Source organism: Synchiropus splendidus, chromosome 9 (genome assembly GCF_027744825.2).
Source record: "Synchiropus splendidus isolate RoL2022-P1 chromosome 9, RoL_Sspl_1.0, whole genome shotgun sequence".
Taxonomy (NCBI): domain Eukaryota; kingdom Metazoa; phylum Chordata; class Actinopteri; order Syngnathiformes; family Callionymidae; genus Synchiropus; species Synchiropus splendidus.
In genome coordinates this window covers 18,138,898-18,163,114 of record NC_071342.1, presented here as the reverse complement: position 1 = coordinate 18,163,114, position 24,217 = coordinate 18,138,898, and the positions used below count along the sequence as shown (strand labels likewise).

Here is a 24,217-nt window from a genome sequence, read left to right as displayed (position 1 = left end):
CAACCCCTTGAGGAGATCCAAAACGGACCATCCCACCACGGACACTACAGCCAACGCATGGTTTGTTGATAATACAACCATGTACATGTTGAAAAAGTTTTTTTTTTTAGCAAAATATTAGAATTTAATATAGAGAAGATTTGGTAAACATGAGATAAAGAAATGGAATAAAAATAATGAAACCCCCAAGCATGTGCATTTGAATGTATAGACACGCGTCTAACATGCAGAACTGTACACTCCCAAAGGAAGGTCATATGTCTGGGCTACTCATGCTTTATATTGCTGGTTTTCTAAGGCAGGATCATGGAAACAGCTCCTTAGGTTGGGATGTGTTGGATTTCTCCTCATATGTTTAGGTGAGGAACCGCAAGGTGCTCATCGTCTCTCTGTGTGTATAGAGCATAATTATGTAGATTTATTCAAACGTAGCCTTAAAATGGCAGTGACTGCAGCTTCAGCTTGAACTGAACTTTGTATTTCTGAAGCGTCCAGAACCGGCCGACACTCAACACCATTGTCTTCCCTCTTGCTTTTCCAAACCCTGCTGGTCGTGGGCTTCTCTTTGAAACCCAAGCCGGCCGCCTGCTCACCCTGGGGAGCCGGTGAACATGAGGTAATGGGAAGAGAGGTTTAGGAGTTAGCGGGTGGACTCGTGGTTAAGAGTCCGGATCAAATGGCTTCATTTCCTTCTGATCCACACTAACTACCCACCTGCCAAGATCAGTGGACCTCGGTGATGCCCATTAGCACAATTAAAGCACCAATTAATCCCGCCGTCTTCCAGCGTGGAGCGCTGGCGCTCCCACAAACGGAGCAGCCTTTATAAATCAAATCAACTTTGACGTGGGTTTATTTGGTTTACTCCCACTGCTCCAATATGGTGGCTCCCCCTCTGGCCAGGGGCATGCTGGACAATATAACATGAGCCCTCCTCCTCCCACTACAGCTGTCACCGTGCCCCCTGGGTTGGCACCGCAAATGCAATAACTGGAGAGAAATGTCCTGGTGTAAGATCCCAATCATCCACACTCCCCTCCCTCCCACCAGCAGGCCCTCTTTTGTCCTGGATTGTCGGTAAGCTCCTTGCATTTCTGCGTCCTCCCAGTGCGGGCGGATAAAGGATGCAGGGTGCCAGACAGACATCTGTCCCGCAGATACGGTGTGAATGCTTTGCAGCGATATGGTTATTAATTTACTTGATGTCTTCTGAAGCTTTACGTCCTGGTGTTTCAGCGACGGCTATTGTTGCCATGGGCGGAGATTACAGTGCGGGCGAGTGTGGTCGTCCAGATAGACGCCGAGCTGCTCCATCAGCTGCCATCTCGTCTGCTTAAGCAAACTGATCATATAGCGTCGGTTCTCGCATCCACCGCCTATCTCTTCGGTGTTTATAGTCATGTGACTGATGACTCGGTGTCTCCAAATGGCCAAAGAAAACTGATGGACTGCCACTTGGAATTGAGTCATTGCTCGGGGAGAAGCATGTGCTGACAGCCGTACTTCCCTCTCCTTTGTTCTCGTCCCCTCCAGCATTTATTTGTTCATCTCGAAGATTCTCAAGAAGATTCTCCGGACTTGTGGGAATGAACACGGCTTCCCCGTTTACCAGCCCCAACAGCAGCTTTGTAGCAGATGAAGCATCACTGTTTTCCAGACTTTGGTCGCTTTTTCGCCATGAGCTTTAGCAACTCTTGCAACAATCTTGACTGATATTTCTTCCTGAGCTACACAAAGGATCTAGAGATTTGCCATCCTACCTACCATCCATGAAGCCTGAGTTGTTGTCAATTCATTCGTGTGGCTCAGGTTCCAAGCACTGCAGGTCCAATAAAAGGGCAGCGTCCCAAACTCATGTATGATATTCTCTGCCACGTTCCAGAACTGGCTGATACACAACATTCAAATAAAAAAACAAAAACATTGTGAGTCCAAACACTAATCTAAACCGTGTGTTGGCTACATCATGACTTACTGTACCAAGAAGAGCATCAGGCCTTCCACAATATGGAAATGTTTGTCTCCTTTAAGACTCCACAAGATACCTAGAGTGGACCGAGAAGTCATGCAGACAGACAGCTATAGATCGAGCAGCTTTACAGAACATCTTCCCCAACACAAACGTGTTATACTACGTGTTCATCATGCAACCTTGTGCTAATCTCTCATTAAAACATGCTCATATTCTACACTTGACCAAACTGGCAAGGTTTGTGTTGTTGCATAACCCATCTGCTGCTCAGCTCCAGGCAGCAAAGATCACCTTCCTGCCAGGACAGCAGGCGACTCTAATCACCCGTCGAACCAATGCCCATGATAACACCTCCATGGTATATATCTGTGGCGTTTAAAAAAAAAAAATAGGCTTTGGCTTCAACTCTGAGGCTGTTAATCCAGAGGTGTGTCACATTAGACAGCAGATGTTGGCACAGTCTGTCGTCCATCACAGCTGGCAGCATTCACTGCGGCCAACAGGACAGGCTGGACCAGAGACATTTGACTGAAGGCAACAAAAAAAAATGTTTTTTTCCTCTTTAAATGACCTGCAAATGTCTTGCCAATGTGTTTGCCAAAGGGCATCTATTTTGAACCCTCCAAAACAGAGGCCAGTGGAGATTTCAACTTCGGTCATTGACGATATTATTTGTGGCGGAAGAACCCGAATATATGGAATAAATGTGGAAGTAAATAAGTAAAATGTGAACGTGCGAACGAAAGAAAAAAGTGAACATGCTTTTTTGTATGTTTTTATACTTTTATATGTATTCCGTATTATTTGCTCTATTTGCTTTCTAATGGCATAATGATCATGTAAGAACATTCTGCCACAAGAACATGTGCAATACACAACATTTCTGAATCTGTACATTAAAGAGCATTCCAGTCATGCCACAAAGCTGAACTGCTAGGAGGCTATGCTAATTGTGAAAATTACAATTTTGTCCTAGTGCTCCGTGATGGAGTTTTCTGAATTCATGATGGTCAAATGATCCACAGTTGGTGGGTATTTCAATCCAAAAAATGTCTTTTCATGTCATGCCAGGACACAGCAAGAGGGTGGGGGCAACCACGTCGAGGGAGCAAAACAAAGGAACACTTCTTTGTCCCTAAACATGTTTAGTTTAAGCAGGAATTCAAATTAGATTTTAACTTAATAACCACTGCAGTGCATCATGGGATATGTAGCATGAGCTTCTTGTCGAGGCAAAGAAAGAATTTCATCCTTCAGGGAAACATACTTATACTCTGCATACAACAATAGACAAAAGACTTTGACTGAACTTTGAGTAACAGAAACTATGTATAGCTGTATCCATCACGACGGCCTGACGACCATGAGTTTGTCAAGAAAGAATATTGAATTGAATCTTAAAACCTGTGTTTGGATCATTGTATCAATTTTCCAAGTCCCTTACCATGTTAAACTCCACTGGGAGAATAAAAGGAGAATAAAGCCGTTTAAGTGGAGGACAACAGTTACATTTTTAATGCAATTTATGGTCACAAAACAAGAAATTGGAGATGTAAATGTGAATAGATTTAGAAAAAACTAGAAGAAGTGTGGGGGAAGTCTGGCCGTCTTTGCTTTGGCTGCTGCCCCCACGACTTGACCTCAACTAAGCATAGGAAAGCCTGTCGATATTAACTGTTATGATAGCTCAGTGCGCAGAAACCTGTCCTGAAGAACATTGCGACAGCAGGCGAACAGGATTAATATTTGCTGACAGTCAAGTTTCACTTTCTTCAAGTTTACAAAAGAAACAAAAGACTTGGCAGATGCAGAACCTTTTACATCAGCGGACCAAATCCTCCTTAAATGCTCTTGACAAGGGGAAAATCCCACACTCAGTGATATCATTTATCCTGCGCTGTAATCTGAAGCCACGTGGATATAGAATCCATTATCTGAGCGGATGAAGCACTAAAGCCCTGAAACCAGTCAAAGATATTTATTGACCGTCAAGATTAAAAGATTTCAAATGAAACCAGGGAAGAGAGATGTTGCACTTTTATGATGAGCTCAGCAGATAATTGGCATGAATAAATCATATTCAGTGATATCGATGATGACATCACCCATTGATTGCCCTGCTAGCTAGGGATATTGATCTTCTTCCAAGAGTGGTGGATGAAAATTCAGAAGCAAGATAGTAAGACTTCAACTTGTCAAAGAGGCATTTCTATTTCATATTTGGATCAAATGAAGTTTTGAAAGATATAGAGAAAGAAAAATACATGCTCCAATGTTGCAGGTGATGCTGGCTTCATTGAGTTAAGAGTCAAGGATCAAGGAGAGTTCAAGATTACAGCTCTAACAGAAAATGTTCTGATCCATGTTGTGAACGTTTCCCAGCTTTCTTAGGTTTCACCAGCCTCATCTTCACCAATGAGGCTTTGAGTCGTGACCTCAAGAACATGAGACTCTCCTGTAGAAATAAGAGTGAGACACTCCAGCCGACTTCTATCCATCAGTGAAGGAGTCAACTGAGGTGATGCCAACATCTTGTCAAGATGGCTCCTTGTGAGGTGTTCAGCATGACCATGAGGAGGAGGCACTGGGGCAGACCCAGGACACACAGCAGAGATTATGCTCTCAGAACTCAGAGCTGCAGGAGACATTAGGGGCCTTGCTATCTTGGCTGCTGCCCCGAGAACCAACCTCAAGCAGGCAACAAAACGGATGTATTCTACAAGAGTGCCATCTTCTAATCCCAGATTTTTAATAATCTTTCGGGGGCATCGTTGTTTCCACAACACTTTATTCCCGTGTGGTGATGAGAGCACACCATGAACAGTACGGCTCCAGGAGAAACAAAGCAGAGCTGTTTTGGGGACTGGCAGATGCCTGACTCCGGGCGCTTTAGGATATTTACGCACTCGCTCGACAACCGCCCCGCTGCGTTCAGGCTCACCATCAATTATTCAGCATGCAGTCCATTTTCAGGCTGTGTGAGGGAAGAAAAATGAATTGTATACATGAATGCATGCATGTTACACACCAACTCTGGTAGCTGGGGACGACCTTGAACAAAGGTCATCACCTCAGCATGGTGCCCTGCGAGGATCCACGCAGTCTGAACATTCTAAACATGTTGTCAGCAGAACGACACGGAAGAAAAGCAGCATTTTTCTGCTGCCTGAGTCTCTTTATAATCGTGTTAGGAAGAACACTCCTGCAGCACCGAGAGGATTTGAGGCAGAAGGGAATCCCTGTTTTCCTTGGACACCTGGAAGAGACCAGAGAATAATAAAAATAAAAATCCTACAAAATGCTCTTTTGTTTTCGATCAACACTGTGTATAACTTTCATGAAAAGTGGTGACCAGGCCCGAGGTCACAGATCAATTTACCGTTACTGGTCAATATACAAGGCAACAGTCAATAACCGGGGTCAAAGTGAGACCAACATCGCGCATCAGATAACTACAGTACAAGCGATTCAGAAACTGTATTGTGTTCATGAACAGAAGAAAATAATGTATCGCAAAAAAGTGGGACTCAAAAAAATGATCTATCATTTCATCAAGATGCTAAAGTGATAAATGAAATCTTAAAAAGATAAAGTGCACTGAACAACATTTTCTATTGTTGTTTTTCAACTTTCCATGCATCAGCACCATTTCATTTACGCACTCTCCATCATGGTTACAACACGACAGTGAATAATGTGGCGCGCCAGAAATTGTAGCAAAATGTCTCCCAGGAAGGGAAGTTTATACACAGTTAATCTGTGCTCTTAGCATTGTTATGTGATGAATTAATAGAAATTTATCTCATACAGTCCAAACCCTGGAAATAATACAAATAACCACAAATTTCCTGACCAACACTAGAACACTAATAGCTGATGGCATTTTAAAACAGCTACAGAAGTGTCATAATTCATGAGAAAATGGGATGAGTGAATGTGACAGCATGATTTCAAGGGTGTCAAATTGTGAACAGCTCCTATTTGTTTCAACTTTAGTCAATTGCAGCCAGGTGGTGTTAAGGCAACAAAATTTCAGGTAAACTTGAGAAAACAAAACACTGTCAATGAGAATATGAAACAAAAGTTATGCATCTTGTTGGAAGTCCTCCTCTCCTGGTGGAGGTCTGGGGACAGCTCACAGCCACCAAGTGTCCTCGAAACATAGATCAACAGTGAACACCATGAGATTAGCGCTGCGCATGCTGTGGATAATCTCTGACCCACTGTCTTGTAAGTGACAGGATCGATCATTGCTGTCCCCGCTAGCTGCTCGTATTGCCTTGTTTACAGTTAGGACCACGGAACGTTAAACAAGGACGAGAACTTTGCATGACAATATCCAAAGCAGAGTCTCCCGTGATGAATTTTTTTGACATTTGAGACCACCCTTTGTTGTGAATCAGTCACGCATGATTTAGACTTAATCCAGCCATAGGAGAGGGATAATGCAGGGCACGGCCTTTCTGTGTTGCCAAGCAGACTGACAGCCTCCTAAGACCAAGAGGACACGGTGTAAACAGCTATTCCGACACTTTAAAGCTCTTTGACTGACCCAGATATATTTCCTTCACGACAAAGAGTGTGCTGGTATTTGCACTCACAGTGAAGACCTTGACATCGGCGCGACTGCGAACCTCCTCCACCAGAGCAAGTGGCTTCCCCTTTGGAACAGGGATGGTGCCCAAAACCGTGCAGCTGTCAAGGGTGTTTCTCACCGCTCGGATGAAGGACTGGCTGAAGAGCTCCATTTTCCCAATCTCATCGATGATGAACACCCTCCTGTGGTCAGCTGGGGCTGGCTGTAGATAAAGGACACAAATTAACCATTTATCTACAGCAGTTGTCAGACTAAAGACCCAGGGGGCAAATCTGGCATCTTTTTATGAGGACTGTAAATATGCATCAATAACTCAAAATCAAATTAAATGGTGATTTAAAGTGCAACAAAAGCTAGCATATTAACATGTTTAAAATGTTCCTTTGGAGTGGAGATTGTACATTTTAAAAAAGAATCTGGAACACAGAAAAACACAGGAAAACTTTGATGAAGCATTGACACAAGTACCAGTAAAGCTCAAATTTGCCAACAGTATCTGTAAAGTATGATTTTGTGAGAAGATACATTCTTCTATACATTTCACTCCAACCCACGACATGCATTGCTGGCCAGTTGAGTGGTAGAGTAGGACACCTATAACATCTGAGTGGAAAGAAAATGTAAATCTGTCATACACGTGAAGTTGATGGATGGCAGTGGACGCACGTTCCACGCCAGCGGTGTTCCGCTGCGATGACTGAGATGAAAGTGGAACACACTCCGGTCGATATATAGACACCTTATTTTACAGCAAACGTGTAGGCGGCACTTGGAGGCTCACTTTACATGGTGGATTAAACACGGTCAGCAGCAGCCAGACGGCACCACCGACACTAAAAATGTCACGCCGGAATTTATGTGTTTGCAAGCCTCTAATTATGCCATCAGTTTGGGGGGATTCAAAGCTGCGATGACTTGTTAATGGACAAGAAAAAGGGGTGTTTTGCACTCTGTGATCTATCGATGGAGGAGTTCTCTTACCTTCCTGAAAAGGGGGAGAACTTGGTGTTCAAATGAAGACAAGTCAACCACATACTGCCCGACTGTGTGCTCCCTTCCACCAGGAGCGGCTGCAGCCATGTCTCTGTGTTGACATCAAATACTGTCAAAACATGCTCGGATAAAAAGGGAGGCTCACATACTACCTGGTTCTGGACAAGGGCCCCCTTTGTCCGTCCACGGTGACCACATCAAAGCCCACTCTCCGGCCTCCATCTCTGACCTCCTGGGTGTAAAATCCCTCCACTGCGTGTCCCGATGACACTAAAGCTTCGCACGCCTTTTGGACGAGAGTGGTTTTGCCCACACCTGGTCAAACATTCAACAAATGTAAAAGCTTTTGGGGAAAAAATAAAATCGATATCGATCTTAAATAAAATTGCTAAGTTATTTTATTAAAAGCTGGTTAGTATTTCGAGATTAAAGCGTTGCAAAATTAAGGCAAGACTCAACAGACTGACAAATGCTAATTTTCACCGCCTAGAGCGAAGTTGTGAGGCTAAGAAGAGTTGAAATCTACCTGGAGGTCCTGTCAAGAAAACGTGTTTGATCATTGCACTTCTCCACACGTTGCTTCCGTACACAGAGCCCCGCGCATGCGCAGATGTCTTACAGGGGAAACGGACGATCCGGGCCTTTTGTCTTGAAAGAAAGATAAATGTTGACTTCAGAAATTTAAATCAATTATTTTTTACCGCTTTCTAACTGTGTTAGTCCAAATGTTGATATGTTTAGCCACTGCATTTCTATAGGAACGGACCGAAATTTGTCACTGAAGTTCGGTGATGGCTGCAAAATATAATTAAATGTATATAGTTCAAATGGTAATAACGATACCACGCTTTCTTAAGTAATATAAGAGTTAGGGTTCGAGGTTCTTAAGCCTTAGTCGCTACTCGTAATGCTTGATATACCTTGTCCTGAGATACCATTCATTATTATATACACTCAACATGACAATAATGCAGTATATATATATGAGTGCTACAAAATGCTACCACATTCTTTTTTAAGAATTATTGTAAAATTTAGAATGACTGTAGACTATAGTGAAGGCAATTCGAATTTGAGTGATGGCATTGTTTTGTTTTCTGTGAAGGAATGCATATTAATGAAAAAGCTTACTAACAGAAGAAACGTTGATTTATTTTCAAACTTTATTAACGTCACACAAAACATGTTCTGAGTGTTCACATGGTGTATCCAGGCAGTTTATTGGCCACAAGCTTTGAAATATGTTGATATTCTTTTCTCAAATCCAGCGTTCCAAGTTCATCCTTCTCTTCCTCTTCTGATAAGTGATGAAAAGAGGAAAGTGATTCTGTTGAACGTCCGCTGCTCTTCCTCATCCTCCTCTTTTGTCCCTCCTGTGATCCGTCACTGTCTTTAAAGGAAGCGCCATCTCCTCTGATGCTCTCCGTCGATGTCTTCTTGGAATGAGTTGAACCCACCGTGTCGCTTTCATCAGAGGAAAAGAGAGGTGCACGTACCGCAGTTGCAGCTTGTACTGCACCCTGCGTCTGGTGTGGAGAACAGTCAGCCCATTTGGGCACAGGAAGGGCATTTCTCCTCAGAGCTGCATCTGAATCTGACTCACAATTGTCAGGATGAGTCGGTGATGCAGGCACCCGGGCTCGAGTGCGCTCTGGACTGCTGGCCAGGTCAGGCGAGCACGAGTCAGTGGGGTCGAGACTATTGAAATCATCAGCATAGTTTGCCTCCTCTCTGTCTTCACTGCTGCATGCTGAGTAGGAAGATTTCACAGGGCTGCGCTGACTTCGCCTGGATGAATGACTCTTTTCATCTTCTAACTCAGAATGTGAGAGGTTTGAGTTACTGTGATGCTCAGTACTGTCCTGAAGTGGGACAACATCCTCACTGGGGACAGGAAGTGGCAACTGTGGAATTTGAGGAGATTTTCTGTCTTCTTCTGTCGAAACTTTCAAATCTGCCAGACTGCTGTGCACATTTACATCATGTTTTACAGATTCTTTCTTGCTTGATGCTTTAACTTTCACAAAACTTTCTTTGCACGAGTTCTGTACTAGCATCACACACTCACGCTGGTTTAACGCTGCAGAATTTTTCTGAAGCCGCAGATTGAAAGTTCTCGTTGTTCGATACACCAGCTTCTTCCTTACCGATTTTGCGTTTTTATTTTCAAACACTTCCTTTTTCTGAACGCTTTCATGGGCTCTGTTAGGACTTGTGACTGGTGTGGAGTGGTATCTAGGAGAAGGGAAAGCCTGCTGCTTGGTATTCCGTGGTGCGCTGACCTGTGCGGCTGCAGGGTCTGTGGAAATTGGACGATAAATACATGCCAAATTGGGATGAATGGACAACGCCTGGTGTGGACTTTGGCTAGTTAACAGTGACAGCTCAACAAGAAGAGCGTTTAATAGCGGCAACTGTCTTATAGCATCTCCAGAGACATTTTCCACGACGGAGTCTTTCGAACTCTTTGCAGGTGGTCCGACTTTAACGTCCCTCACTGTAGGATGTTCAGATCCATCTTCAGAGCAAGAGTCCTTATACGTCTCAGCCTCCTGTGGAATGTTAGTGTCCCATCCCTCTAGTTTGTTGTCACCAGTGTTGCAGAAGTAAAGATAAGGAGGGCAGAATACATTCGCACTGTTATTCTCATCGTTGACCGGAGGAGAATGTTGCTCTTGCTCAGTTTTTAAATGATTTGCATTTTGCAACCGGATGTCAGCTGTATCAGTCTCATCCTGTATGGATAAAGGAGCTTCATCACCTGCTGAAGTTCGAGCCTTTACCGAGGAAGCCAGTGGAGCAGGTAGTTTGTCCGTTGAAACATAGTCTAGATGATTATTCTCCATCACACGAGGTTGTAAAGAAGCTCCTGCAGCAGACAGTTTATAACTCAAAGTCATAGATCCGGAGGTGTCCCCTTTGAGGTCTCGCAGAGTTACTGTCCCCCGTTCTCCATGTGAAGAAACACCAACTCCTGCAACAGTCTGTCTGACTCTGCCCACAACTTTTTCCAGTGGAATGAAGCACGTCCCTAATAGCTTTGGGATTTCCTCTTTCACGTCTAAAACCATGACAGACAGGGGGTTGCTGGACAGTTGTGAATACAGAGAGTCCAGATTCATTCTGAACGAACACGACTTGCCTCTGTTGAAAACATATTCACGTCGATTGTGGCTGCGCCTCTGCTCAGGTGGATAAACGATCAGCGTCGGAAAGTCCAACAGTCGAACCGCAACAGCGAGCTCGTCCGAGACTGTCTTCTCTTCGTTGATTTTAATGAATTCCACTAAAAAGTCCAACGAAAATAAAACATCTCCGACGAGGTCGCCTCGTTGTTTGGCCATTCTGGACGGCGATATAGCGCTCTGTTAGCTTGACACTAGCTCGGTGGCTAAATCACCTGCAGCGTCCATGGATACAGTCGAGGGTCGATTACGTCATCAACACCCATTGATTTCTGGGAACTGTAGTTTCACAGCGATCACTGAATTCAACGGATATTTTTAGACTTTCTTTTTAGTTTTATATCATATCGTATAAATTAGTTAACATGTGAACAGACAAGTGAAATCACGCATAGCACAAATAAAATGTGATATTTCTTTCTTAATAGCTCACATGATGGCGCCGCTGGAATATTTCTAGAATTAAGTGATTCATATTGAACAGAATGCGAAGTTTACGAGACGCACTAGACGTTTTAAACATTTTAACGCTGCAATAGCAGAATCTCCGAGTGGACTTGGTGAGCAGCCGCCTGTGCGCGCCGGTGGGCGGGGACTTTCTCCTGTTGTCATCGCGGAGCTCGGTGCTGGATGGACCTCGACTTCAGTCTGGAGGTTGAGACCGTGAGGGAGAGGTGCGAGCCCGGCGACTATCCAACTACAACTGGCTTTACCCTATAAGGATAACAACCACAGCACTACAAGCAGGATATCGCTTTTCCCTGTGAGGTAAGAGACGCTTCTATTTTCCACATGTGTGAAAACTGAGGACACAAACGCTAGCGAGCAGCAGAGAACTCAATATGTATCCGACACAAAAGTTGTTTTCACGCCTCTGTACTACGCGTCTCCACACATACACTTGTGATAAATCTCAAATGTCTTTCGCGCACATTGAAATCTCGAAGTGACTCTCCACCTGGTACGTTAAATAACCGTGGTAAACATTACTTCAACACAACAGATTTTAGTGTTACACAGCCGGGAGGAGGATTGTGTCCTTGTTTTAAAGTGTTTAGTTCGCACATGGCGTTGTGGGGTCAAGGTAAATTCGTTCAAAATTATTATTGTTGAATGAATTTTCAGAGTGGAGTGCCCTTATTGAACAGTGGGAGGCGGTAGAGACGACATTGTCCGTCTGGTCAGTGGCAATGGCTCTTGTTTTGCCATCGTGGGGAGTTGTGGGTGTAATAGCCACAAGAATGCGTTTATTCTCGCGAATTCAGCCATGCTCCCTTTGTTCTGCTGCACTTATTTGTAAATCCATAAATTAACGTCACAAATCATGACTAGTTTCTTTGACAGATTATGCGTGACGACTGTTTTGGAGCTGACGTTATGTATGTCTGATCCTGTGACTGCTGTGGCAAGCTCCCATACATCCCACTGTAGAAGTTAACAGGGGAATTATTGTTGCTCTCAAGTTCCATGTTCTTCGCTGCCTTCCTGTAGGATGTTTATGCTGTTCTAAGCTGTCGCTAAATTCCCAATAAAAAGGAAATAAATGGGCCTCAGTCCTGCTCAGACATGAGAGCAGCTGAGTGTAAATGTGAGTCTGGGATTGTTTCTCTGCTGCTGAAGCTTAAAAATCAATAAGGAACTATTATTTTTTTGATGGCTTTTATGTCTGGGAAAGATTAGTTTTCCGCTGAACTAAGTAGGCACTGGGGTGTTTTAAGACCTGGTGTTTCATTGAACGTTTTTTTTGGTTCCCTTTTATTGTTCAGCTGTACACCAGGAGAACGACATATGGAGTGACACATGTGTACAAATGTGTTCAACAAGCCTGTTGTACATTGAAAGAGAGAAATTGCTGATGTTTTCTCCGGAGGACGTTTTCCACCCTATAAGGGAGTTTAAACAAGATGTAGGTTAAAGAGCCTTTCTCACCCACTGTCTTATAGCAGGAGAGCTGTTCATGAGCTGCGTAATGACAGCACCAAGTCTTTCAGTCTCACTGGTGATCTGTCACTCTCTTCCTTCACCGAGCTGCATTAATCTCCTTAGAGAGAAACGCATCCTCATCATTCCGCGTGAATAACCAGACAATAGGTAATTGATCCAGAAAGATGTGTCTTTCAAAATAAAGTTATGTGCACAATGTGCGCTCAGCGGAACAATGAGGCACCTGTCAAGTTTGGCGGAGAAACGGCTTCCTGTGACATGCCCACAGGACATATCCAGTTGTTATCATTGCGGAGCTATTTAGGATGTCTTCTTGCCTTGTGGGCCTGGAGACGCCCCACTAGAGTTACAGTGTTTGTCTAAAGATGTTACCATAACACTGAGCCCACATATCAAGTGCGTAATGAGAATGTTTTTTTCTTACACCCCAGCTGCAGAAATTCTACTGAACCGTGTACTTGGTCATGTTTTCGGATCTCTTTGTCTGTTCCCACGGTGCTTTGCTGCGAGTCAATAAAAGAGCATCAGCACAAGTCAAGTTACATTATGACTCCCTCATCATTATTCGCTCTTGCTTTAGTGCATGAGCTACCACTAAAATCCTGTAACCCCCATTTGCATGTGATGAGGATCAGAAAATGGCATGGACCTGCTGACCGCTGGGTTAGCAGAGAGACACAATGGGACCTCCACCAGCCAATCCTGTTGCTTTAAAACCCAACAACCAGCAGACGGGGATCACATGCTGCCTGCTGCTGTTTTGAGAGTCAGAGGTTCGCTTGGTATTCTTTTCACCCTTTGTTTTGATTGCAGTCTGGATTTATAGAAGGATTACAGCGCCCTTGTCACTTCAAGGGAAATGCCCTTCGTGATGCAGTCGTGCAGTCCACCCTTCAGAGTTAGCTATTGGGAGTAACATCAGAAAAGTGTTTCAGCTAGGTAGCACTGAAATGTTTGCATGGGTGTATGAATTAATGTCAATGAACCCATGACGTTAATAGAAGTTGAGCTCCACTTTAGGGCGTTGTTAGGTTGCTCTCATGTGTTATTAACTGACTGATGAGTGAGTGCACATAGTATCAGACTAATGTTGAAATCACAACTTGAACTCTGGCAACTGTGTTGGCGTCTATTTGAAATGAAAACCAGTGCAGCCTCAGGGAAGACAGACCTGCTGTGTCCAGGTGTATTGTAACCGTGAATTAGCCTGAAAAGTTTACAAAATGCCAAACTTATATGAGATAACCAACCAAGCTTTGGACACTTGGTTTTTGGTTGACTGATGTTCTCCACTGCCACTGTTCATGGCGTAAAACTTGCCGGTGGCTATTCTCGACTTTTCATTTGCAGGTATGTCCAACACCAGATCACATCAACCAACAATAAGAAAAGTAGATAGTGCTTGTCCTAGAAGCCCCATAATGCACAGCAACAGTTGAGGCTCAAATAACAGCTTAGATCAAAATATTGTTGACTACATATAGGCGGAAAATTCCACATTCTGTCGGCCTGTTCTGCCTCATCTGTCTGTGAGTTTGTCACCTCTGACCTTAGAGTGTGTTAGTGTTTGTTTCGACCTATTTTAATGTCTCAGCATTCGTTCGATGACTCCTGCACCTGTTATGTTAAGTAAGGATTTTGTACACTTGGTTACTGTAAGTATTACTATTAACTTTGAAGGTCCATCACCTGCTTAAGTAGCCCTTTTATTTTTAACGTTCTATCCCTATCAAGCCATTTCTCATTGCAAAGCAGTGCGTGAAAACCTCCGGAATTGAGTGGTTATATTCTCCAGAATTTCTTCACGACTGTGAAAGTAATGGTGTGTGTTTAAATTTTATACCTCGCCAGAAGTCGGCACTGAGTGCTCTGAGACTGGGTTTGCTCTTGGGTCAGCTCTATACATCGTGCGACTACTCATGTGCAGTCAGTGCATTGGCCTTAACACGGCATGTTCAACATCCTGCTTAGTTGCCATTTGACTGTCAGCAAACATCATGTGAAACCACTTGAATACGCCAGCAGCTTTGTTGTTCCATTCTTTCTGCTTTATGCAGAATCAAGCATTATAGCCAGTGGCATGTTACTTGAGGACATATGTGCCTCTGTATGCCGCAAAGCGTGTTTGTTTATCTGTGTCAAGTTGACGTTCGGTGGGTTTATTGTTATGCCTGAGCTTTACAGTAGATGCAGATGTCAGATGTTAAAACCTGCTTACCCAGGGATTTATGCATTATGTTTTGAATCAATATTTGAGTATTAGTAAGCGTGACCATTGAGGGAACATTACATGATGTTTGTCGTCCCCACCTGACACAAATGCACTTTGTTTCCTTCTATATAATTCCGTGAAAGCTGCCACTCATCTGGATGTCGTGACGTGCCTGTACCAGAGAAAAAGCTTTACCATGGCTGCAGGCGACGCTGCTGCATGAAGCAGATGGTATAATGATAAAAGTCAAATGCTGATCGTGCCAGTGCTGGTGAGAACCCGGGTCAGCCCATGGTGACACACAGCCAAGATTCTACTAGTCCAAGAAGGAGGGTGCAATGTGGGTCAAGAGGGAGGTCAAAAGTTTATCCAGCTTAGTTCGCTGCAGTGATGCGCGTCAAGAATGTTGAGACATTATGATGGCATCACCCGTCAAACTTGTTCGATTCACATTCTCTTTCATGAATCTTGTATTCGTTTTATCCATCCAAACGCTGGTGAAGGCAGCATCACATGATCAGCTTAGATAGACTTCAACTTCACACTATTTAATGACCTTTTTAACCGACCCACAATTTTACTGAGTGAGATTTGACGTTCACTCTCGGGCGACGGATGATCTTTACTGTATGGTGATGGCTAACAGATGTGACTCAGATGGTAAATACCGATGATGTTTTTCCATCTGAAGAGGAAGTATATATTGGACTTCAGACCATCACTGATGAGTCAGCTTTGCTTTTATAGTCTGTTTTGATGATAAACCTTTTCCTAAAAGCAATAATGCCATTCAGCTGTGTTGTAGTTCCTAAGCCAACCATCAGTATCCAAAGGAGGTGATTAAGACGCTAAAATAAAGAGGGAAATAAAAATCTCAACTGGTCTTACAGATGAAACATTGACTCAGTGGAAGATGTTATGCTTACAAGCAATGCTGAGTACGATGTTCACTATGTTCATGTTAATCATTGAGCCCAATTAACATGGTTAAACAACTGCTTTGGCTTTTTTAAACCAACCAGAACTGGTAAGGTTGGGAAATCTCAGCTCATACTTCAGGGTGTTAATACATGCTGGGAATTTTTCCATTCACATTACAGAATAATGAGAGTTAAAAATTTGAGTGTAATAAATCCATACCCACATTGAGAAAGGAATGTAATGTTGATGCCTCGTTTTTGTGGTATGTGTTTACCTTGCTAACATTACGTCGAGGTTATCATTATCTGTCTCCATTAAGGAGACAAGTTACACCTCAGTGGTGTACAACAGTTGTACGCTGCTACTCCATCATGTTATTATCGTACGTCACACGGGCGGCAGGCGAGCTAATGTGGCCTACTTTGACATTTTTGTATTTTCCTCTGCCAAGCCGGTCTACATCAGGGCAAATGCCACCACACCAGGTCGCAAATATCAGTCATTATTGTCACTCCAAAAACCATCATGTTCATGCATTATGGATTAGCAATACAGGAAAACACACCCTGCCAAGATGAATTATGTCGGTTCCTCTGGTTCCCATGGGTGCTCATTAGTGTCTATATCAGGAATGTTGGAGGGGAAAGGCCAGAGAAAGTTGCTGACCCTCCCTACGTGTTTTGTCTAAATGTCTATTCCTGCGACACAAAGGGGAGAAAGAATCGCTGGCTTGTCATTAACCTAATGGTCAGTGTGTCCAAGGACCAGCCGTGACCCAGCGGGTTAACCGGGTCTGTGCTCTCCTCAGCAGGCTCAGACAATCAGGGCAACTGACCTCTCTGGTTGCACTCCATTGGGAGATAAGAAGGGATTTGGTTTGCATACCTCTTTCCTACTGTAGCGAAAAAGAAAGCGGCTGAGCAGACATGACTGATACACCCAACATTCCTCTCTTTGTCTCGCTCTGCATTTGTTCTTAGGACTCCTATGGACCGGATTCTGTTACATTTTAATTAAGTGGTATTTATGTAACAGAAACAACAGTCATATCAAGTAACTCCTAACGTGCCCCGATTTGCTTATGTGTCTGATTTAAGCGGTCAAATATAACTTCAAGTATCGTGTTCGGTTGGCTAACAAGGTCAATGCTGCTTTTGTGAGGGTCGTCCGTTCCCGTTTTTACAAACTGCAGCCCACCGCGTCGATCCAAGTGAGGCGATGAATGAGTAGTTGCAAAGGTAAACATTCCGCTGACTTGTTTCTGATCGAGGTTGATTGTAATTAACAGGTCAAATGGGGCAGAACCGTGACAGATGTGCCGTTAAGTGCTCAACTTCCACCCTGTTCACAGGCGTGGGTGCGAGTGTAAGCCAGTGAAGCGAGCCATCGCCGCCAGTATCCTTCAAATAACCTCAGTGGTGAACTGAGGAGTAGGAAGATTGTCCTCGTGATACTGGATTTGGTTGAGCGTAGAATTGGGAGTGAAGGTCAAGTCCGTGCCCACTGAGGCAACACATCCTCACCCATCCAGTTCAGAGGATTAAAATAAGGCAGCTTAGACTCCATCCTTACGTACAGTAGCACTTCCTTATGTGTTGACCATTGTGTGTTTGGAACTTAGTACCTAGTTGTTCAATACTATTTTGCCTCATATGCTATAGTACCTTTAGCTGTGGCTAGCACTTTAATTTGTTTTTGTTGTTTTTGCTGTTTGACGTTGCGTTTGTAAAACTAAAAATGATTTCTGAATCATGGCACCATACTGTGAGGAAGTGAAATTGTGCTCTGCGCTAGATTATTTCAGCTCCAGTTTAGTGCAATTTTGCGAAGGATTCGTAGATTTAAAAAAGACATCTCGCAGACATTTTAGTCATGACAAAGAAGCGCGGCTTTGTAGAGTGTAAGGACATAATACTGGATTGTTCTGCTTTGTGTGGAATGTGCCTCGTCTGTGGATATCAGCCTTTTTACAGGAAGGAACTCGAGCTCAAGCAGAGTTTTATCAATGGTGAGAAAGCGTCTGGGTTTTATGCTCAGGCCTTTCATGTGCCCTCTCTTCCACTAAAGAAAGTGTAGTCGTCTGCTTTTGTGCTTTTGAAAGTTAAAACTTGTTCTTTCTCTTGTTTTGAAAAGGCATTTAATGAGACTGGAAAGAAAAAAAAAACATTGCATACTTAAGTGTTGTGTGTTTCCAGTAATTACTTAATAAGATATTTGGAATCCATTGTTTTAGACTGCAATTGACCAGCCATCGTCATTGAAAATTTTAATATCATAATTGACATGAAACTATTCATTGCTTGACAGCGGGACAGCTGGATTATTTCACTAACAGGTTTGGGTTATGTTAAGTGTACTTTAGCATGAACCATTGGACCTTAAATGAGGGGTGATGAATCTGGTTCTGAAAAACAATTAGCACGCAGTGTGGCGGGAGAACTTCTCTGGTGCAGCTGCTCCAAACAACATTTAAATTTATCTGCCAATAACTACTTGTGTGCCTTCTCGATAGTGGCAATCACAGATAAATTACGAGCAGCCTTGCAGTTTCTACCTTTAGCTCGTGCTACTTAATGTTCAGAGCTGTCTTTAACTTAATTGAGCTAGTGATTTTCAGGTATGTCTGCCTGAAAAAGCACCTGCTTCGCTTGAAAACTCTCTGGAGTTCAGAAATGTTGGTGGCAATTCTCTCAAAATGTATCTGAAACACCATGACAGATTAAACTAGAAATGCACTCAGAGAGTGCAAATCTCCACCAATATAGAATCCTTTAAAGAACTGAAACTTGATTCTTGGGCTGGAAATTGAACCTGGGCCTGTGTATGTCCTTTGTACTTAACACTTGATGTTCCTTGTCCCATGACACACCGGGGTTTCTCCTACATGTAAACAATGGTGGTGCACCGCCATGTCAATAATGAATGTGGCCACGCCTTTTTAAAGATGAACTCTAAAGTGATCAAACATATTAAAACAAAGTTGAAACATAAAACAAGCAGATAATACGTAATACATCTTGGAGATTGACACAGTTATGATGTTTTTAACAGTAAACTGTACAAAGAAAGCTCATAATGACTGAAGTCTGTTGCTTGTGGACCTAGCATTTTTATGGTGACCTTTTCAGTAAAAGTCAAGTTTTTTTTATTGCCACATTTTCATAATATCCCAGCAGAAACCCTTCACGCGTTTCCGGAAAATTTTATCCATCCTTAAGTTATTTTGAACACCGACAGACAGACAGACAGACAAAACAATGGGGTGGAAAACATAACTTCCTTAGCAGAGGTACTGAGAGGTTGAACTGGCTCATGCACATATTTGAAAGGCCGCGTGTTACAAGAACATTAGCTTGACCGGTTGGTAACGGTCTCAGGATAGATTTAGAAACAAGGATTCTTTTATGAACCCATTCTACCATTAAGTTCATCAACATTACAGGCTATTTCCCTCTATTATAATACAGAATGAAGTGAGGCGGGAGCAGGGAAACTACCTTCAATTACATCAGTGAGGAAGCTTCCCAAGCAATACACAAGCGACACAATGAAAATCACGTGACCACAATTGTTTTGCAGAATAAATAAAGGGAGGGTCGGTCTTGTCTGAATAATTGATGCTGTAAACATTTGTCAATATTTTCTCCTCTTGTTGATGCCGCTTTAAATTGACTCAGCCCATTAAACCAGGCCAGGCGCAGTCGACAACTGAAGCACAAAAATGCCTGAAGATGGATTTGCCGTTGGCCTGACTGCAGAGCAGGCAGAGGCAGTGACTATTTAATTCAAGCTTGAGATACTGGGCTTACTGGTGTGCATGGGAAACCATTTTACGAGTGGAAGGCAACGGTGAAGTGGATGTGAAGTGTTTGAGATGCAGTGTGGTGTGTTTAAGGAGCTGCCGCCCGGCCAGGCAAAGCTAATTCAGAGCTGTTGAAGTGTTTTCCGTCTCACTTGAGATTTTCTTCCCTCTTTCTCGGTGACATCAGTTTGGCCCAGCCTCGTTTTTTTTGTCATTTGTATAGACTGTTGATGGCAGATAATGATCTGAAGTGACAGTGGCCTGATTTCTCTTCTCTTTCTCCTGCTTCTGTAATCTGCCAGTGTGAAGGAGATCAACTGACCCCCCCCTCACCCCATCATCCCAAGTGTATTGAAAGCTGCTGTGGATGTTTGGAGGTCTGCCACAGCGGGTGGGACGCTGTGGGATAGAGTGCCAGAAGACCAGTACATTTGACACTGAATGCCTGTCTTTATATGGGCTGAGTGCCGTAGAAGAAGAGGGCACAAATGAAAAGGAGATTACATAACGTATTCACAAACACTGTCTCGGATGCTATGTTGGGATCCCAACAAGAGGTCTTTGTGTGCTCTTCCTATAATGCCTAGAAGCTACACTGTTGCTTCATTCATTGCTTACCTTCCCCAGGCTTTGTTTACTGGAGGCCTGTGGAGCTTCTCTGAAATGTTAACAAGACTGAAGGGCCACAGCCAGTTCAGCACTTTGCTTGACGTGCCCCGGCCAAAGCTCGGTCTCTGTGTGCATCACCAGGTGCTGTATATCTGAGAACAGCTGCATAATTACACTGTTCTCGTCTGTCTCGAGATAATCTATGTTTAGGAGGAGCACACAAGCACAGAAGGTCAGGGGTCGGCTAACGCTTCCAGCATGCTGATAGATGCAGTAGGTTTGAATGTATTGGCTTGTATTTCCTGGCAAGGATTTCATTCGCTTAGTTGGTTGTTTAAGAAAGTAAAAAAATAAATAGTTTATTTTCCCATGTTATACTGTCGGTCTTTGTTATACACAAAGGTCATGGTGGCTGTACCTGATGCAAAAAGGCCGTCTCTGGAAGATAGTGTTTCCTTGCCAACCATGTGACGTAATATCTCCAAAGTCCTGGGTCCTCCAAGATGGACATATCTGGAACACCTCTTGAGGGAGGCATCTGGCTCCTCATGATATGTAGGAGCTGCAGTACTCTGCGTCTGTCCCAGATGGCTGGGCTACTCGCTGTATCTCTGAAAGAAGGTTCAAACACCAACACCTGGTTCGTTTTTAGCCATCTTGTTCTTTTAGCTGCTACATATGGCTGAGGCTGAGGTGAGAGGAAGAGCATTTATCGGAACTTGACAATTTACTGGCCAATTTTGCGATACTTGTCAAGAACTCGCTCATGACAGCACCCAATATCCACTACAGTGTTCCCTTGCTATATTCTGGATATTCAATCATCACATGTTTTTACGGGACTGTCTACTCTTCCACAAATAAGGATGGTGGCAAGCGCTAATGCCACACTTATCCTTTCTCATATGACAAATATACTCCCAAATGCGCATCACAGTGGCGAACCTGGCTCCTCTTGTAATATGCGACGGTTCAATTTTTTACGGAGCACTGCATGGCGCTTACTGGTCTTCTGACATCAAATCAATGAAAAGTGACGTGAAGAGGTTGTTATTCACATTTTAATATAAAAGAGATCCACTGCCCGATTGCAGACACGCCGTCTTTGATTTCTGATTTCTGACGAAACGACTCAGATACGCTCAATCTGTGGCAGTGGAGTCATGCAGAAAAAACAAACATCATTTAAAATGGTTGCTGTGGTATTGTTAACTGCTCATATTGGTACTCAGTTTCGGCAACTGTCAGTACTCAAATTCATACTTCTTTCTAGTCTGGAAAAAAGTGGTATCGGGACTAAATGGAGATCTTTGTCCTTGGGTTAAGTACAGAATAACGATGAAGATGCTGCGCTGATCCCCCAGTAACAAGACTCCTAGATACTTTTTTTAGCTGGGGAAGTATCTAATTTCCAACAGGACGTGACCCCCCAGATTCAAAGGGCTGCAGGGTTCTCCATAGGACCGAGCGCATTGTACATTTTTCATAGTCCTACTTAACGGTTTATCTTAAGAGGTGGTCCCCCTCCATCGAGTCACATTTCACTATGTTGCCAAAAACAGGAGTTACTCCTCCTACGCTGGGAAAATCTCATCATGCTAATCCACTTGCTTTGAAGCACAACCTTCGGGCAAGAAATGAAGGTCCTTTTCTGACTTGTGGAAAAAAGTACATAAGATAATGAGTCATTACAAATTTAAAGTGTAACCTTAAAATACAAATGACATTAAGGCATGCAAATAATATATATAATTTTCATAAAAAATAGGAGATAAAATCCCTGTGTATATAACACTTATTCTGCCCCTCTTCTTGGCAAACGCAAAACACAATTGTTCCCACCAATTCAGTGAAGACTCAAGTTTTGCATTTTCAGTATCTACAGCAACAGCTGGTTAAGCATGTCACATGACCACCCACCAACATTTGTTATGTGTCAACAGGAAGTTGCTTATTTACTCTACTGCTGCTTGCTTAGTTGTCGTAAATCAACCAAACGAAAAACAACAACAACAATAAAAAGGCAACATGGTGGATTTACAACCTTGTCATTGGGTATCAAAACAAGAAGCAAAGTTGAGCGATTAACTCTGAAGATGTCATTTATTTCTATGCTCTGCAAGCCAGTGATTGAAGAGTTTTCAAAAGTGAATATAAAAGGAGCATTTTAGGATTCATTATGAAAAAACCTAAGAGTGCAAATACATGTTTGTTTTTTTACAAGCATGTTTCTCTCTAAATTGAAATTGCGCAAATGGGCATATTGTTTTGCGTGATATTTTCTAATGCTGAATATACAAGCCTCCATTCATGAGCTTTATTTTGGCTCACCTTCTTCATGCGCTGTTGAACCCAAAACGTAACTGAACATCTGCTTTAATGTAATTTGTGGAGCAGTTCCTGCCATGTTTGTTCCAATAAAGCTAACCCAGGCTCAGTCATGCAATATTCTGGCCCTGAACACAACACTGCACTTTCACTTTGCGTTTAAAAGCAAATGTAATCTCCGTCCACATGATTGTTTCTGCTTTTCTGCCTCTGGAAAAGAATGAGTTTGACTAATCAGTACGGATTTAATACTCAGGTCCAATCAGAAGGAGAGCGGTTCTGAATATGTCATCAGTACACATCTTTTTTTATTCCTTCGCATGGGCCTTGAGTTTGGCACCAGAGACGAACGAGAAAAGTGCCTTAATTTGGAGTTTATACCCATAGTAGTAATCGCTTTGCTAAACAGCATGTTACAAATTGTGTCCCATCAGTGCACAACAGGGTTTATGTTCATAGGTGGTAGCATTTGACATTTTCTCGAGACAAGAGAGAGAACCAGTGTAGGTTAATTGTTTCCTGTCATTTAGCTTGATTTTAAATGAAAGGCTTTCCCAAAAGACGGTCCCGGTGGAGGCAGCTCATATTTCCTCCCGACTCCTCTCAGCTCCCTCATCAGCCTGTGTTGTGCTGTCTGTTCTCATTTCATGAACTTCATCCACACTGCCTCATCCAGTCTGTTTTTTTTAAACCGGCCGCGTTCCTTATCTACTGTTTGATGGGTTTGCAGCCATTTGGTGTTCACAGCCCCAAAAATACATTATTCAATTGTAGTGTGAAGAAAAATGGTGTTGATTTGTATTCTACTTGGCGACTGTGAACTTTTCACTTGTGGAATACACCGGGAATATTTTCATAAACAAGAGATGAACTACATTTTTAATATTGGTGTCTTGTTGTCCTTAACACATACTGCCTTTTTTACTTTTTACATTTACTTTTTTGAAAGATAAATAGAGTCACTAATCCCATAGTCATATTGTTGCAATATTGAGATAAATGAAATGAATATCGAAATATGATATTTTGTGAATCTCCTTCAATTCTAGGGAACGGTTTGGGCAAATTCCGTCTTTACCATGGTAAAAATAGCTTTGGGCTATGAGTGTCTCACAACCAATTGTACACATAACTCCAGTTATCCATAATCTGTCTTTATACAAACCTCTGACAGACAAGGTGGTGTTCTGAACAGATTTGAGTGTTAAAGACAGATCATTTGCAATGACATCAATCTGTACGTAGCTGTTTCTGGGAAGTTAGGACTATTTCATTACCCTGTTATTATCACCTATTTGGTTTGACCTATGTAACAGTCTGGTTTCAGATGAAATTGGACCTGTTTCTAGAGAACATCTAATAGATGATGAGACATCCTAAGGTGAGGTGAACCGGAATGAAGGGATCAGGTTGTAGTCTTATCGTCAAGACCACATAACAACAGACTGAGTTGAGACCAGGACCAGAGTAGACAGAAACCTGGTCAAGAGCTCGGTCTTGGTTTTGCCCCTCCCAGGTTTTTGTCTCGACTTGGTCTCAGACTACAACACTACCAAGTTAATCCAAAACTCACTGGTGTGGTAGGAGGTTTCTGAAGGTCGTCTTTGCTGAGACTGCTGCCTCTGTAACACTAACTATGTTGAGAATAGTTGAT

General features: G+C 42.9%; 3 protein-coding genes across 7 annotated transcripts in view; 1 reads left to right on the top strand and 2 right to left on the bottom strand.

The window, feature by feature from the left end:
* Positions 1 to 3,370: 3,370 nt before the first annotated feature.
* ntpcr (nucleoside-triphosphatase, cancer-related) lies at positions 3,371 to 8,153 on the bottom strand. 2 transcript variants are annotated; one of them, XR_008415809.1, is made up of 6 exons: positions 8,089 to 8,153; positions 7,715 to 7,877; positions 7,551 to 7,653; positions 6,574 to 6,771; positions 5,043 to 5,228; positions 3,371 to 4,946 (listed from the first exon to the last, which is right to left on the bottom strand). XR_008415809.1 is itself a non-coding variant. In XM_053875280.1 (5 exons), the coding sequence occupies exons 1-5, from the start codon at positions 8,120 to 8,122 to the stop codon at positions 5,160 to 5,162; spliced, it is 567 nt and encodes a 188-aa protein (XP_053731255.1). In that variant the 5' UTR covers positions 8,123 to 8,153; the 3' UTR covers positions 3,371 to 5,159. The 2 variants fall into 2 exon arrangements, 1 of the variants encoding a protein (XP_053731255.1); XM_053875280.1 differs by having other exon boundaries at positions 3,371 to 5,228.
* A 600-nt stretch (positions 8,154 to 8,753) lies between these two features.
* Positions 8,754 to 10,977, bottom strand: map10 (microtubule associated protein 10). The gene has a single exon (XM_053875520.1). It carries the CDS (start codon positions 10,904 to 10,906, stop codon positions 8,759 to 8,761), a length of 2,148 nt encoding a protein of 715 aa, XP_053731495.1. The 5' UTR covers positions 10,907 to 10,977; the 3' UTR covers positions 8,754 to 8,758.
* Positions 10,978 to 11,378: 401 nt separating this feature from the next.
* Positions 11,379 to 24,217, top strand: part of LOC128764517 (signal-induced proliferation-associated 1-like protein 2) — a 94,865-nt gene continuing 82,026 nt past the window's right edge. For all 4 annotated transcript variants that reach the window (XM_053874289.1, XM_053874287.1, XM_053874288.1 and 1 more), the window contains exon 1: positions 11,379 to 11,515. The gene's annotated coding sequence lies outside the window, so the exon portion shown is untranslated. The remainder of the gene's footprint in view (positions 11,516 to 24,217) is intronic.

Coding starts and splice junctions, on each gene's coding strand:
- map10 (XM_053875520.1), bottom strand. CDS start 10,906: ATGGCCAAACAACGAGGCGACCTCGTCGGAGATGTTTTATTTTCGTTG.
- ntpcr (XM_053875280.1), bottom strand. CDS start 8,122: ATGATCAAACACGTTTTCTTGACAGGACCTCCAG. Junction 7,878..8,088: donor TTTCTTGACAGGACCTCCAG/GTAGATTTCAAC, acceptor ATGTTTGACCAG/GTGTGGGCAAAACCACTCTC. Junction 5,229..6,573: donor CCGATGTCAAGGTCTTCACT/GTGAGTGCAAAT, acceptor GGTCTCTTCCAG/GTGTCCAAGGAAAACAGGGA.